Genomic DNA, 15,149 nt, shown 5'->3' with positions numbered 1-15,149 from the left:
TTGGTCGATAATAGGCTTCAAAGTCGAAAATGCTCTGAAAGAGGGGAAATGTCGACAAAATAGTTAATTTAAACGGGGGGGGGGGTCCTTTTGAGAGAATTTTTATAAATAAATTTAATTTAAATTTAAGTAATTTTGAAAGCGTGAATTGGTTTTAAAGAGATTTAAGTATATAAAAAATGTATGAATAAGTTTATAACATTTCAGATTCTATTAAAAAGATTCCCAAAGATTCTTTGAATTCTTCTGAACTGTTCGAAGAACGAAAAATCCTCGAAATACCTTGAAGTGATTCGAATTTTATTTAAATCCCTGAAAATATTTTTATGGTCTTAAAACCCGAAGAAATCTGTTATGCGTGGAAAATATTAGGAAACCGTTAAAATCCTTTTAAAAGGCTTTTAAAATACAAAATCGCTTCAAATTCATGGGAATTATCTGTAATTAAATCTAAATTAAACGTGTTCATTGAAAGTTATCTAAAATACCTGTAAATCCCCTGAAACTTTGAAATCGTTAAAAAAAATAGTTCTACTTTCAACCCAGTGCTTGAATTTTAATTTTTGAAAACATGAATTTTGGACACAAAATATAATAGTTTATATTTAGGCCAAAAAGATTTTAATCTTAAATCGAAAAACAATATATTAAAGAAAATAAAATAACAAGAAAGCAGTGCCAGAAGAGATGAATTTTCGAAAAGATGCCGTTTTCAAACAATCGAATTTTTAACCCTAAAATATATAAATTTCTCAGCAGCAAGAAATGTAGCTGCAATATTCCAAGTGAGCATTGGCAACATTGCGTTTAACTAAACAGTCGAATTTTCTACAAAATAGTTGAATTCACAACCCAAAAATATGAATTTTCAACAAGAAGGTTCATCTTCAACTAAATAGTTGAATTATCATCCGAAACGAATAAACATCTAACAAACTATTTAAATTATCAACTAGGTAATTAAATGTTTAACAACAATATATAAATTCTCAACTAAACATATAATAATGGACTTTGAAATTAAGAAGAATTAACTTTAAAGTAAAAATAGAAGAGATTTTTATTGAATCCTGGAATAATGGTTCTTGAATAATAAAAGTAGAAAATGAGAAAAAAGGGTAATAGGAGAAATACTGTGAAGCCTGTGATAAACGAATATGAATTTTTATAATTTATATACAAAAGAATAAGGTAAAGGTCCCACTGACCGTGACATTAGTGCCGGGAATCTCGATGCTAATTTTCTTGTTTTATATCTAATTTGAATTCATTGAAATTTTATTGAATACTAAAAATGTTAAAAATAAGTAGATGAGATGTTACGAACCAACTATCGCCCTGCAAAGAATGAAATTCCATTGGAAGCTGAAAAAACTATTGGTAACGGATGTGGCTTTTTTTCCTAATTGGGGTCGCTGAAGGGGCCAAACAATCATTAAGGATTGCTCCTGAATGTTCATATTTATTTTTATGAGGGATCGTTTGGAAAAAATATATTTATGAAAAGTTCAAGAATAGGGGGGGGGGGGGGGGGGTCAGTGAATAATTGTTAATACGCAAGTTTTTGAGAGTTTCACCTTACTGCATTTAATTCTGTAACTTCCATCTTGTTCGTTTAAATTTCAGACATAATTATGGATAATGAGAAATTTTGTATAAGAACTTAAATCTACCGCCTAAGGTTTATGGATAAGTAAACCTTAGCGGGCCTGACCTCATATTTTCGTGGAAGAGAAAAACAAACTAAATCTTTTGATAAAAAGAGATATTTCGGGCTTCACTCGTGTGAAAAACTACGAATTGTTTTCCGACGTTTGGTGAACATTTTAGTTCACATCTTCAGGGTCAGCCCTGAAGATGTGAACTGCAATGTTCACGAAACGTCGGCAAACAACTCGTAGTTTTTTACACGAGTGAAACCCGAAATATCTCTTTTTATCAAAATGAATCATCGTGAAAGCATAAAATCTAAACTAAATCTTTGTTGTAACCCCATTGAGGTAACCCTTACGGGGACGCGACAGCAGAGAGAAAGAGAGAGAGAGAGAGAATAGGGTTTGTGAGACTTGGATTTTGAAACAAAAAAAGCAGATGGACATCTTTTTCTGACCTTATTGTAAAAATAGGATAATCCATTTTTGACTCCTGTTGTCCTCGCAGTCATCCCACAAGCGCCGCACTATCACCACTCCGCAAACGCGCGCCACCCGCTGTCGGTCCCCCCGAGGGCTGTCACGAACTTTAACTTTAATTCATCCTTTCCTTCGGTGAACTTTGAATCCTCAAGGCGTTTTGAGATTCGTTTTTTCCCGGCTCTGTGTGCACTACAAATTTGTGGTTGTTTTCGCCTTAATTTTGCCACTTTCAATTTTACGTCCCGAAGATGGTTACTGATCGTCCCATTAGTAGCTGACAGCCCTCAGGGCGCGTCACGTCCCGTGACGCGCCGACCGTAAAGGAAAACGAAAGGAGATTTCGCGGTGATCATCCGTCCGCTCGAGATGTCAACGAGAAATGTTAAAGATTGAAGGTCTCGATCGGTCTCGATCAGCCTCGTCAAGCAGGGGCGCGGTAGATGCAATTGGAGAAGCCGCTACCGAATTCCTGCTGACGATTCTGAAAACGGTGGCGTGATGTTGATAACGCGTAGACCAAACTTCTCTTGAGTGAACGTGCACCCAGTAGTCGTGAGAAAGAGTTTGGAAATTTTTATTTATGTATCGCAGCGGAAATATAAGTTCAGATATATTTCAGCTGATTTAATTCTTCACACTGTAGTGGTGATATTGTGCACTAGATCATAGAGTCAGTATCCAATATCACGTTGAATTTTATATTTTATATTAATCTGAATCTTAGAAATCTATATTTTAAATCCTAAAAAGCTGAAACTTCCGGATAAACTGGATAGATGCATCCATTAAATTACGTTTCTAGTCATCGTTGCTTAAACTCTTTCGCTCTCTCATTCTACGTTCGTACTACACTAAACTCTACTACACTTCTCGCTTTCGGGGCTGTAGAGGAAGCGAACACGAAGCGTCAGAATACCCTCTCTCCTGCGAGACGCGAGAGCCACGTGACGTGCGCGCGAATTCAAACGCTCTCAAGCGCCGTATAGCTTTGTCAAGTATGTTTGGTGAATGTTTGAAAGAAAACCTTCCCTTCAGTGGCGCCGGAACGAAAATCTTTTTGGAGGACATTCTGAATATCAGAATTTCTCATTTTTCAGTTAGATTTTCAACTGTAGAAGTTTCAGTCAAACTTATCGAATTTATGATTATTTCTGGAGAAGGAAAATGTTTTAGAAGTTACAAATTAGAATTTAAAAATTAATCGAATTCAATATAGGTTAAGGATCAAGGTATTTGGTAAACAGTTCGATAAAAAAGGGTATGTCGCCTTGTTCGGAGTGTTTTAATGTTTAGACTTACCTCTACACGATGAATTGATAATTTCCAACAATCACGAGTGAGCGACAATATTAAAAATCTCACTGTGAAGAACAAAACATCACACGAGTCTATATAAAGTCGGCCTAACCTAAACGTAAAGTTCTGCTCTAGAATTGTCGAGAGTCGAGCCGCATTCAGCGCAGCCGGCCACGCATGTTTGTGGGTGAAATGAGGCAAGGAGTGGGGGTGAGCGAACGAAGGGGAAGTCGGAAAACGAGAAGTGTCTCAGCAAGAAGTGACGTAGAGTCTACTGTTCTATGCTGTGCGGGGGAGGAGGAGAGAGCAAAGACTCAACTCTTGATTAATGTGTGGGCTCTTTGAAAAGGATGTAATAAAAATTTTAAAGGGCCTATCGCAACAGAGTAAGGGTGCTTCTAATCATAGATTACTACCTTACCGACGTCGAGAAGATTCTATAGAAGTAGTGGTTTTTGTCCGTGCTAAATTTTATATGAAACATTTCTATAAAATTTAGCACGGACACGAATAGCTAAAGCTATAGAACCTTGTCGATTTTACAGAATAATTATTCATCTACTAATTTTGTTACTATGTTTGTTTAGAACATGAGATTAACTTCTGCACTTAAAACTTATTAATTTCCAGCAGTAATATTTTTAATCCGTACTACAAAAATTATGTAACACTAAACTTTTTTGGCCCAGCCGGGGCCTTTTTGAGCGTGGGACTTACAAAAACTGAATTTATATAAAAACGCATCTAAAATTTCCAAAAACCATAAGAGCTGCTGTTATATTTTGTCCTATAGGAAATGAACAAACCCGAAAATAATAAATTTGACATTGACCTTAAAAATTCCAATATCTCATAACCCTTAAGTGTGGACGTGCGGACTCACAGACCACACCATGGTTCTGATATGTATACCCCCCCCCCTGGCTTTCCTTGAAGCTGCCGTTACTAGTAGCTGTAGTTTTAGTTGTGCTTTTATAGGAGGTGTGTGTACGTGTGGTCCTGCATGTAATTGGTGAATAATATGAAATAAAATTTAATACGCGGTACGTGACACCGCACGTCCACAGTTGCGTCACAATTTAATATTTCCGTTTTGAATTTGTTTCATGGCATTAAAAATGCAATTTGCCATACACGAAAAAAATAGAGCTGGTAGAGTGGCCGTGCGATCTCATAGACCGCACCATGCTTCTGTCGATAAAATTGATTAATTTCTTACTGATCACGAAGGCTATTCTTATATGAACGTACACATATATGTTATTATTAATTTTATATAAATCTGTAAACGAGTAACTTACCGTTAACATATCGTGGCATTTTTTGTCCACCTCTTCATCTTCCTCTTGAATATAAAATTTTCGGAAGAAATTGAAAGCTACGACAGTATAAAGGTACACTACGATCGTTAACAGCATTACTGTCAGCACCAATTGCTTTCCATTGTGAGTTACTGACTGCAGAATTGTTCTAAGAGTTTTAAATCCAACTGCAACATCTAACAGATGAGCGGCGAAGAAAAAATTATTGTAGTTTCCTAGTATCGAAAAGGTGAAGTACCATAAACTGTAGAGAAATGCCTGCAGAAATAGGAATAATAATTAATTTTGGAGGAGAGAAAAATATATTGATCAGTGATGGGTAAGATTTTTTTTTACAATATAATAATTAACGCTTATTTTTATCTGTATTTCTGGTTTCTATTTAGTCACGCAATATCCTCTTAGTCACTTTTTTCTCAAACTACTTCTTAGTTTATTTACCTCTTTTGTGAAATTGAAACTGAGAAGCCAAGGCTTTCTGAATTTTATTAAACATTGAATTAGATAGATCTTTTTCAGAGTTTTAAAAATTTAACCTCAGGATTAAAAAATTCATCTTGAATTCTTTGGAATTTTATCAGATTCTTATTCGCTAATTCTATTCACTCCCGCTTATCTGATTTCAGTCGATTTTTTTATTGTTACAATTTTGCTCTATTTCCTGGAATTGTTTTTAATTCAACTTGATTTTGCATAAGTAGCATAGAATCCTCTTGAATTATTCTGAATTAACTTCAATTTTACTGAAATTACTGAAACCTTAGGAATAAAAATTGTTTGCAACTCCTTCGAAAGACACAATAAATTATTTTCAAATTAGGAATTCTTTGTAATTCTCTTGATACTTGTAACTCTTGCTAAATTTATTTGAATTCTTCTAAATTCACTGAATTATGCTTAAGCAAGTAGATAAGATTTTTTTAATTCACCCTAAAGTCATTAAAATTCATCTTGAATTCTTAAACATTTTATTTTATTTTAATTTCTTTAAATTATCATAAATTTAGGATAATTTTACTAAACTCAATGGAATGTTTTGGATATTTTTAAAATTTGTTTGATTCATTCTTCATTTATCTTCAGATTGTTTAAGCGTACCTTGAACTCTAAGGAATTTCAGCATATTCTTATAAATTCTCTCAAATTTTTCTCATTTAATTCCAAATTTGATAAAGTCAATGAATTAAAAAAAGAGTTTTAAATTATTTTGAGTTCAATGCATTTTTCTAGTACTATGGAATGATTTTTAATTTTTTTTTTATTTTTATCAATTTCAGCAAATTCCTCTCATTTCCCCTAAATTTCTCTAAATTTACTGGAATTTAATTTAGTTTGCTCTTTTTTTAATTAAATTAAATGCTGTTTAATTTGGTATCAATTCTTTTCACTCCCATTTTACTTGATTCGACGAAAACTTTTGGATTTTCAAAATGTTATTTAATTATATTGTTTCCAATTTTTATGAATGTTATCAAAGTGTCTTAAATTTTCTAAATAATTTCGAATTTACTCCTATTTACTAAAATCAGTTGAAAATGTTTTGTTTTTTTTTTAAATTATTTTGAACTCATTGAAATTTATTGGAAATTCAAACTGAATTTTTTTGTAAATTAGAATTCATGGAATTTTGTAAATGTTTTTAACTCGCTGAATTCTTTTGAATTCACTTGAATTCTTCTAAATTCATGCAAATTTCATTAAAATTGATGGAATATTTTGAAGTTCTTGAATTGTGTTTGAATTCATTTAAATTTATCTGAATTCATTTTTAATTTGCCCTGAAATCTTTAACTCACTCTTAAATTTTAGTAATTTCAGCATATTCTTTCAAATTCCCTTGATTTTTTCAGTTCATTCTAAATTAATTGCATACAATTAATTTTTTTAAATTATTTTTAATGCACTTGATGTTTTTATGAATTTCATCGAATTGTTCTCTTTTTCCTTAAATTTCTTGAAATTCACTTGAAGCTTATTGTATTTGTCAGTTAAAATTTGTTTCAATTAATAAAAATGCTGTTAAATTTTTTCACAATTCTGTTTACTCCCATTTTACTCAATCCAATTGAGATTTTTTGATCTTTAAAATCAATTTAAATCATGTTCTTTCGAATTCTTATGAATTTCATCAAAGCATATTGAATTATTTTAAATTCCCCTAAACATTACTGATACCAGTGAAATATTTTGGGCTAAAATTTTTTTAACTCAGATGAATTCATTAGTTATTTAGCTAGTTTATTTAGCTAGTTTTTAGTTATTCAGCTAGTTTTACTCGAGAAAATGGGTGAAACCTTTTTTTTCTAATTCGTCTTGACGCCTTTTAAAGTCACCTTCAACGACCAGGCATTTAATCAAACTCTTTCAAATTCCCTGGATTTTTTTTAAATTCACGTCAATTTGACTAAAATCAGGCAAACATTTTTGATTTTTTTTCAATCCGCATAGAATTTTCGTGGGTATTATCAAATTCTTCTCATTTACCTTAAAGTTCTCTAGATTCATTAAAATGTTATTGAATTCATTTTTTTTAGTTTATCCTGAATTCTTTCAAATTCTACGTATTTGAAAGAACAAGAAAACACATTTATGAGCATACATACATGAATAAAAAATGATTAATATAAATTATTCACTTTTTTGGATAAATTGTCCTAAAAAATACTTCTGAACCATATTTTGACAATGACAAAAAACATTTTTCTTTTCTCTTTTTTATTTTTGCCCGAAAATTTTATTTGTTTTTTGTTTTTTCCAAATTACAATAGGAATTTTGGTTTTTGTTTATTCGTTGTGGTCCAAATTTGGTCGTTGGATTCTTGTTTTATTTAACAGGATTTTGCATCAATTTGATTATTGGACGTTAAATGGGATATTTAATTTGGATTTTGGTCTGATTTAAATTTCTTAAATTTTAATTTTTATAGTTATTGTTGCTGAAAAAATGTTACCAGTTACCAATTTGTTAATTATTTACAAAAGTATCTTCCTCACCCCTATCGTATCCGAAAAAAGTAACTACAGAGAAAAAAAAACAAATGTAATTTTTAGCGCGATTTGAGAGCAATCATTACCTGCAACCATAATTACTTTTGCGTGTTAAAATTTATCAACCACACTGATAATGTTTACCATGTCAATTCCATGAAATCTTGTTTTGATTCTGTGTGAAAAAATTTAAGTTTATAAATTTGAAAATTCCCCACAACAAAAATTCATTTCCGCTTTTCTGTGCAGTAACAGCAACCACACTAGTAACTTCTCACCAATGATATTGACAAAAAAGACTAAATATCACAAAAAGTAATAAAATAACATCGATTAGTAAGGATAGAAAAACTCTACTCACGTTATCTGTAATTGTAACGCCAGCTTTCCAAATTTGGTACCTCCAATCAATAGCAACAATGCTGCAAATCAAGAATAAATTTACAGATAAATAATTAGCTATAAAAAAATATCTTAGCTCATATTATCGATCTGTAATCATTTTCTTTACTCACAAATGTACTAATCCAGACCCTTCTTCCTCCTGTTGACTGAATGAAGTTTTTTCCATCCCGAGCAAATTACTGATATAATCAAAGTCATATTGCTCGCTGTATTTCTGCCTCACCTTCTTTTTGACGAATTTATCCCAATAATTGACAGGGAAGGTTTTCGCTGATATGACCATTTTATCCCAGTGTGCTTTGATATCATCATCTTCAGGGGTCTCAGCAATGTAGAGACCATCGAACTCAACCCTTCTTGCGATCTCTTTTTCTCTCTTAAAGATAGCTAGAGGAACCTAATAAGGTCGAGAAAAAATTATTTATCGTAAGCTGAATATAATTAATGTTTTTTTCAATTATACCTTAAGGTGATAGTAAGCGACTAGCATCGCGAGAGAAACGATAGAATGAAGAGCAGCCATCAGCCTCATCACATGAGCCATATAGTAAACATCTTCAGAAACTGCAACATATTCTATAACATCTGCCTCTTCCTCTGATCCTTCCTCTCCGCCACTACCTAAATCTACGCCACTACCCTCCATTCCACTTCCTCCTGATCCTGAACCTGACATATCCGCCAGAAAATCAGATATCGATTCACCACTCTCATCATCATTAGAATCTGGTGAAGTAACCTATTTAAAAACACGAAATATATATGAGAGCCTGTCAGGAAATTTATATTAACACTGAATTCGGCCGCATATACAAAATAAGAAATCTGGAAGGATTACCCTATAAAATAGGAGCATAAAGTTGATACAAAATGCAAGAACTAAAGCGACGTATTTAAGATTGTAGAAGTTCCTAGCCAAGAAGGACACAATGCGATGAGTATATTCGGAAATATCGAAGCTGGAACCTGATGAGGGTTCAGCAGTTATTTCCTGTTTAGCTTCAGCTTCAACTGCAGCCATGGCTGCTTGTTGAGCGGCTGCAGCCTCAGCAGCTGCAGCTGCTTGAGCTCTTGCCTGTTCTCCTCTGCAAAAAATAAACATAAATATCAGATTTCTTTTATTTTGATTCTATAATTTGAACTTATATTTGTCAATAATCCTAACCCTAGTAAATCAGCTAATGTAACTGGTCCTTCTGTCTCAGTTCCATCACCCGTTAACCTTGAACCATCTTCTCCAGCAGCACTTTCATCAGCAGTACTTTCCCCGGTTTCCTCCATGCTAGAATGTGGTGTCGAAATATTTGACTCATGCGGGGCTATCTTTAGTTGTCCACCTTCTTCCTTTGTTATGTCCATTCCGAACGCCTGCACCTGATAATACAAATGTTATCGGTTTATTGGATCCTTTTGATGATGAGACTTATCAAATTGATAAACAAGAATTACCTGTAGATTGGATTCATCAGGAGTCGGTGGTAAGGCTGGCAAATATCTTAATGATTTTTCCTCCTCCTCCTTTACTTCGATGACAGGTTCTATATGAGGCCCTCTCATTAGGGTCAGCAAAACCCTCATGAAATACCTGATAACTACTCCCACACCAAATCCGGAATAATAGAAAGAATAAAATATCATTTTAAAGAACCCTACAAATAGTTCAGGAATGGTCATCTGTTGCATTTCAAATATCTTGTTCTTGATATTGGTTGGAGAGAACATAGAAAAGAAGAAGTAAATTCCATCTTTGAAGGCTTGAATTCCTCTGCGGATGGGGTCTTTGTTTCTTTCATCATCGTCATCAGTCATGTAGGTATACGATGATTCTCTAGCTTTTCCAATTCCACCACTTTCCTCAACAGCCATCAACGCACTTGCATGCTGCATTTCAAAAATTGCATCTTCACAAAAGTTGATAAATGTCTCTAATTTTTCTTTATCTCCAGCTTCAACCACAGTATTGTAGAAGTAGGTTCGCTTGGATTCTTTGATCTGAGGCTTTTCCCACTGCTCTATGTTCGACTCTTTGATTTCAAAGTAAACTCTTTCAATTTTTCTGTTGCCTCCCAGAATTTCTATCCTGCCTAGGAAAGGTTCAAAGTAGTTTAGAACTGAACCTGCCGTTTCGAGAAATCTAGCCAGTCTAGGTTCATTTGGCATGTGTTCGGAAAGGTTAGTCAAAAGGACAGCAAGATTGAAACCAATTTCTTTAGCTGGTTCATGGAACCGATCCATGAATGCTACGTAGTCGATCTTTCCATCATGGTTAGTTTCGCAACAGGCGAGAAGGAACTCAATTTCCTCACTGTAAATCATTAGAAGTTGATCTCATTTAAATTAACTTACATTAAAAGAAGTTGATCTTAATTTATGATTTTATTCTTACCCAGTGTAGCTCTTCTGCTGTTCCATTTTCTCCTTAAAGTCTTTAGGATAGACCCATCCATCACTATTAAGATCTACCTCCAGAAAGCTAGGAGTAGATACCAGATCTTTGAGCTTTAAGAACATATCAAAATACTTAAGGATTAGCTCCACATTGCCGGCCGATTCGACCAAAGTATCAACCATTTGCTTTCCAATCGTACCATTAACCACGTTACCTAGAATTAATTTTATTTTTCATAATCACTTTTACTCATCAGTTTTTCCAGATTTAAACTTTGATAGTTACCTTCCAACATGGAGAGCATCATCGTTATCATGTCTTTTTGAAGATTAAGTAACTCCTTTAATAAATCCACCTGGCTTGAATGCTTGGATAACTTATCCTGCATATGCGAAAATAGAAATAAGAATCCTCCAACAGCATCCCACAATCTGGAATGGGCTAGAGCCTGTTGATTCTGTGCGCAAGGTCCCTGAATCACCTCAGTGAGTGTGTTAAAGACTTGACTTGCGACTCCAATAGCTTTGAAGAAATTTGCTTTTCCAGCTGGGTCAATTAATTCTCTGCTAGAGTAATGCCAGTAGAAGTCCATGATAGACTCTTGAAGACGTAACAAGTAGTCAACAGTGCAAATTACTACGTTCACTGTTGTTGTGTTTCCAGCTTGGGTCCTCAGATAATTCTGCCAATCTGAAAGACAAGGTTTCAAATTACAATAACGATTGGATTTTTGGAGATATAAATTCTTTAAATACAAAATTTTGTACATCTGATAAACATCATCACTATCGTTAGCAATTTCGCTTTAGGCTTACCAAGATTGTGGCCTTCACAGGTCAGCTGAATAAATCTAAAAAGTGCACAAGTGAACTCAGCATCATGCATATTTTTTTCTCCAGCAGCTCCTTCAGACCCAACACCCAGACCCTCAGCTTTGGTATTTCTTTCAAAGGCATCCAAATCCAAAACACTACAAGAGTTCATCAGCCCAGCAATCGATGTGAAGAATCCTACATCCTTCTTTTCCTTAAGATGATTCAGCATTCCTCTCTGAATTTCTATGTTACCGCCTCGAAGGATTGAGATACCCAATTCTAAGGTTTTCATAACCATCTCGCTTGGAACTCCTTTGCAGGCTGATATATGAAGCAAGACCATTTCGGCAACACCTCGATTCGCTAAACGAGCTTGATGGAACAATAGCTTCTGTTTCTCCATTTCTTGTTCCTAAATAGTTAATTTTCATTTATCATCCAGGATTCACTGGTCTTGATTTTTTGCATCTTACCATGAGTTTATGCATTGGCCTCTTTAGGAACGCAGAAAAGAAAATAGGTTGTTAGTAATTCAAGTTATTGAGCGATTATTAAATGATCTTGAACAAAATCCTATTTTTTATATGAAAAATTGTATGGCTCTAGCTACGTAACAATTTTTGCAAAAGCTTTTTCGTGACTGATAAAATAAATGAGGTAAAAATCTTGATTGAATAATTCATTTAGTAATATTAATATTAGTTCAATATGAAAGAAGCTTGCGTCAGGAAATGCACGTTATAATGTTCTACTAGTTATGGTCCCACTCTTACCAGTACTGAATGTGCCGGCTTCAAAAAGGATTATTCGGTTAAAAGTAGGTACGTGTTTCAAATAAAACAAATAATAAATAAGTCAAATTAAACAAATAAATAGATAAAAAGTTTGTTATAAGAAATCATTTCTTTGAGCTTACGTGGATGGAAGCTCCTCCTTCTTCTTCACCACCACCGCCACCGTCTTCTTCACCTTCCTCTTCTTCCTCTCCACAGGATTTCGAAATTATTTGAGCGTAACTCATATAAAGTGGATCTTCTTGAAGTGCACCAGATCTTTCAGTCATGGCACCTCGACAGAAAGTCGTCACCAGTTGAGTCAGTGGGTCTGGTTTGCCTTCATCTTCAGATTTATCTGTCTTGTTCAACTCAGATTCTTCAAAGGATTGCTGCAAGAGTTTAAGGTCAACATTTAGGATCCTTGGTTAAAATTTGCCTTACAGAATTTTAAACTTTAATTAAATTAAAATTAAAATTTCCAATTAGGGGAATACAATAGGGGAACACATTAAAAAAAATCAATGAGAAATAGAATACTTACAGTGAGGTCTTCTATCATGATTTCCTGACCTACGTTTTCATCTTGAAGCCACAATTCATAGTAAGTTCTCGCAAAAATATTTATTGCCCGATGTCTGAAATTTAGGGAAAAATTTTGTTTTCAGAATAAGGACAGAGTAAAGTCATATTCAATGCAGGTATTTTTTGCAAGCTGAAGCAACTACGTTCTATTATTTAAACCCTTTAAAGATTTGTTCCTTTGATTCATTTTATTTCAATTTTAATTATTCATTAAGTTTTTAATCAAATCTTTTAGAGTTTCTAGGACTCTTACAGCAAGGATTTTGGAAGTACCTTCTCAGCTTGTAGAGGAGTACACTACGTAGGCATGCAATGGCTGCTCTCTTTCTGGCTGCACACAGCACACGATTCCATCCACCTCGAGATGGTGGGGGTTTTGTCGCCTGTTAGCAGCATGCACACACAACTAATTTCGTTAGAACCGATCAAGAAAACTAACGCATTAGGATGGTCCAAAAATGCATTGAAAAATATTTTTTGAATGGGGAGCAGTGACTTCCCCTCCCCATTTTGTGAGTTTTACCCCACCGGAGATTTATTTTCAATTTCAGATAAAGGTCAGGAATATTTTTATTTTTCTGCAAAATCATATTTATTTATTTGTGTTTGTTCATGTAGAAAAAAATTATAAATATACAAAGAAAGATGTGTAAAAAACTAAAAATAGTTTCGAGTTTTATGTGAAATTGCCAATAAATGTAAAAAAGAATAAAAATATACCTTCGCAGATTTTTTCAAATTGAGCCCTTTCCATATAAAATCTTAAGTTAGTTTCAATTATCCAGACGCACGGGTAATATTGACTTATTTGAAAAAAAGAAACCGAATTTCTTTCTTCTTGAGCCTTATTCACAACTTCATATAGAACTCTGCACTCTTCTCATTTTATTACACAGTTTTATTTATTTATTTTTAATTTTTTACACATGAATAAACAGCAATAAATCAAAATGAATCTACAGAAAGAAAAAGATTGTTATGTTCTATGTGAAATTGTAAAAAATATAAAAACGAATAAAAATATGCCCTTGCGGATTTTTACGCGGACCGCTAGGGTACAGAGTAACAACCTTTCCCATCACTGGGCCCGCTAGGGTACATTTTCATCATTTTCACATTTATTTTCCATTTGTGAAATTGTGAGTAAGTGTGTAGAATGATAAAAATGCGCCTTAGCGACTCCATGAACGGTATGACCATTATATGGTATAACGTATATATGGTATAATTGGGTAACCGTTCCGCTCGCGCGATGCGCTAGGGTACATATTGATAGTTTCGCTTACTCTTTCCACTAGGGTATAGTTTCATCATTTTCATATTTATTAGCAATTTCACACATAACTCAGGACTTTTTTATATCTATGTACACATTTATCTTGATTTATTTATTATTTATTAAGGTGTTAAAAAATGACAAATCGAAATTGACGTACGGCAACCTGATGAAAAAGATTGCACGTAGAGGTAGACGCACACAAATTTTATCAAAGTTTTATTAATTACATTTTTGATACATGAATAAATACAAATATATAAATAAAAATGCGTAAATAGGTGAAAAGAGTATTCAGTTCTATGTGAAATTTTGAGTATATAAATGTAAGAAAGGATGAAAATATGCCCTATCGGGCTTAGTAAACTGAGTGACCACCATGTGGTCACTTGACGGTTACATAATTACGTAAACGTTTGGTTTTCGCGGGCCGCTAGGGCACATAGTGATTTTGACGTTCACTGGGTTTGCTGGGGTATCTTTTCATCATTTTCACATTTATTCAAAATTCCAGGTAAAACTCAACACTCTTTTCATCTTTTTGAAGATTTATCTTTATTTAATTATTGCTGTTTATTCACGTAGAACTTGAAACGAACTTAAAATTACATATAGAAAAAGCTCAGTAAAAAAAATGAGAAAAAAAGAACTTCTCGTCAATTTTTTGTAAATTAAAGTTTAGTCTCGTCTTTAGTATTGTTTAGCAATTAACTTTCACCTAATAATTTTTTTAATTTTTACCACAACCCCCTTTTATTGTGCACAGAAAATGCTTCAAAAAATCGAAAATAGCAGTTTTATTTCAATTTCATAGCAAGGAAGACTTTTTAAACCAAATTTTTCGCATTCATAATTATTATCCGATAAAAACAACTTTTCAAGTATTTAAAAAGTTATTTCTAATATTCTAAACAATTGAAATTCGTGTAAAAAAATGTTTTTTGCCCGTAAATTGTGAAAAATTGTTATAAAGGGAATGAATATTAATAGTTATATTTTACGTATAACATATTTTTCATATGTTTAAACAATTTAGTTTTTAGGGTTTTTTTCATCAAATCATGAAAGGTTGGTATTTTATTAAAATAATGGCTCAATGAACAAATATTGATAATAATTTATTTGTATTTAATACATTTTGAAATTATTCAAACATTTATTATAA

At 33.2% G+C, this 15,149-nt stretch overlaps 1 protein-coding gene across 4 annotated transcripts in view; it reads right to left on the bottom strand.

Annotated features, from left to right (window-relative positions):
* Positions 1-15,149, bottom strand: part of LOC117170698 (ryanodine receptor) — a 99,379-nt gene that overhangs the window by 7,621 nt on the left and 76,609 nt on the right. For 3 of the 4 annotated variants that reach the window (XM_033357678.1, XM_033357677.1, XM_033357676.1), the window contains exons 42-53: positions 12,668-12,761; positions 12,267-12,515; positions 11,351-11,762; positions 10,821-11,225; positions 10,533-10,749; positions 9,596-10,451; positions 9,312-9,520; positions 8,985-9,231; positions 8,610-8,885; positions 8,257-8,543; positions 8,103-8,163; positions 4,733-5,011 (exon numbers count right to left, since the gene is read on the bottom strand). In XM_033357678.1, the coding sequence (XP_033213569.1) occupies positions 4,733-5,011; positions 8,103-8,163; positions 8,257-8,543; positions 8,610-8,885; positions 8,985-9,231; positions 9,312-9,520; positions 9,596-10,451; positions 10,533-10,749; positions 10,821-11,225; positions 11,351-11,762; positions 12,267-12,515; positions 12,668-12,761 (3,592 nt within the window). Of the gene's footprint in view, positions 1-4,732; positions 5,012-8,102; positions 8,164-8,256; positions 8,544-8,609; positions 8,886-8,984; positions 9,232-9,311; positions 9,521-9,595; positions 10,452-10,532; positions 10,750-10,820; positions 11,226-11,350; positions 11,763-11,823; positions 11,845-12,266; positions 12,516-12,667; positions 12,762-12,981; positions 13,092-15,149 lie in introns of all 4 variants that reach the window. The other variant, XM_033357679.1, reaches the window with a different exon arrangement.

Source organism: Belonocnema kinseyi, chromosome 4 (assembly GCF_010883055.1).
Source record: "Belonocnema kinseyi isolate 2016_QV_RU_SX_M_011 chromosome 4, B_treatae_v1, whole genome shotgun sequence".
Classification (NCBI taxonomy): domain Eukaryota; kingdom Metazoa; phylum Arthropoda; class Insecta; order Hymenoptera; family Cynipidae; genus Belonocnema; species Belonocnema kinseyi.
Note: the sequence above shows the minus strand (reverse complement) of the source record. Positions and strands in the feature narration are given on the sequence as shown.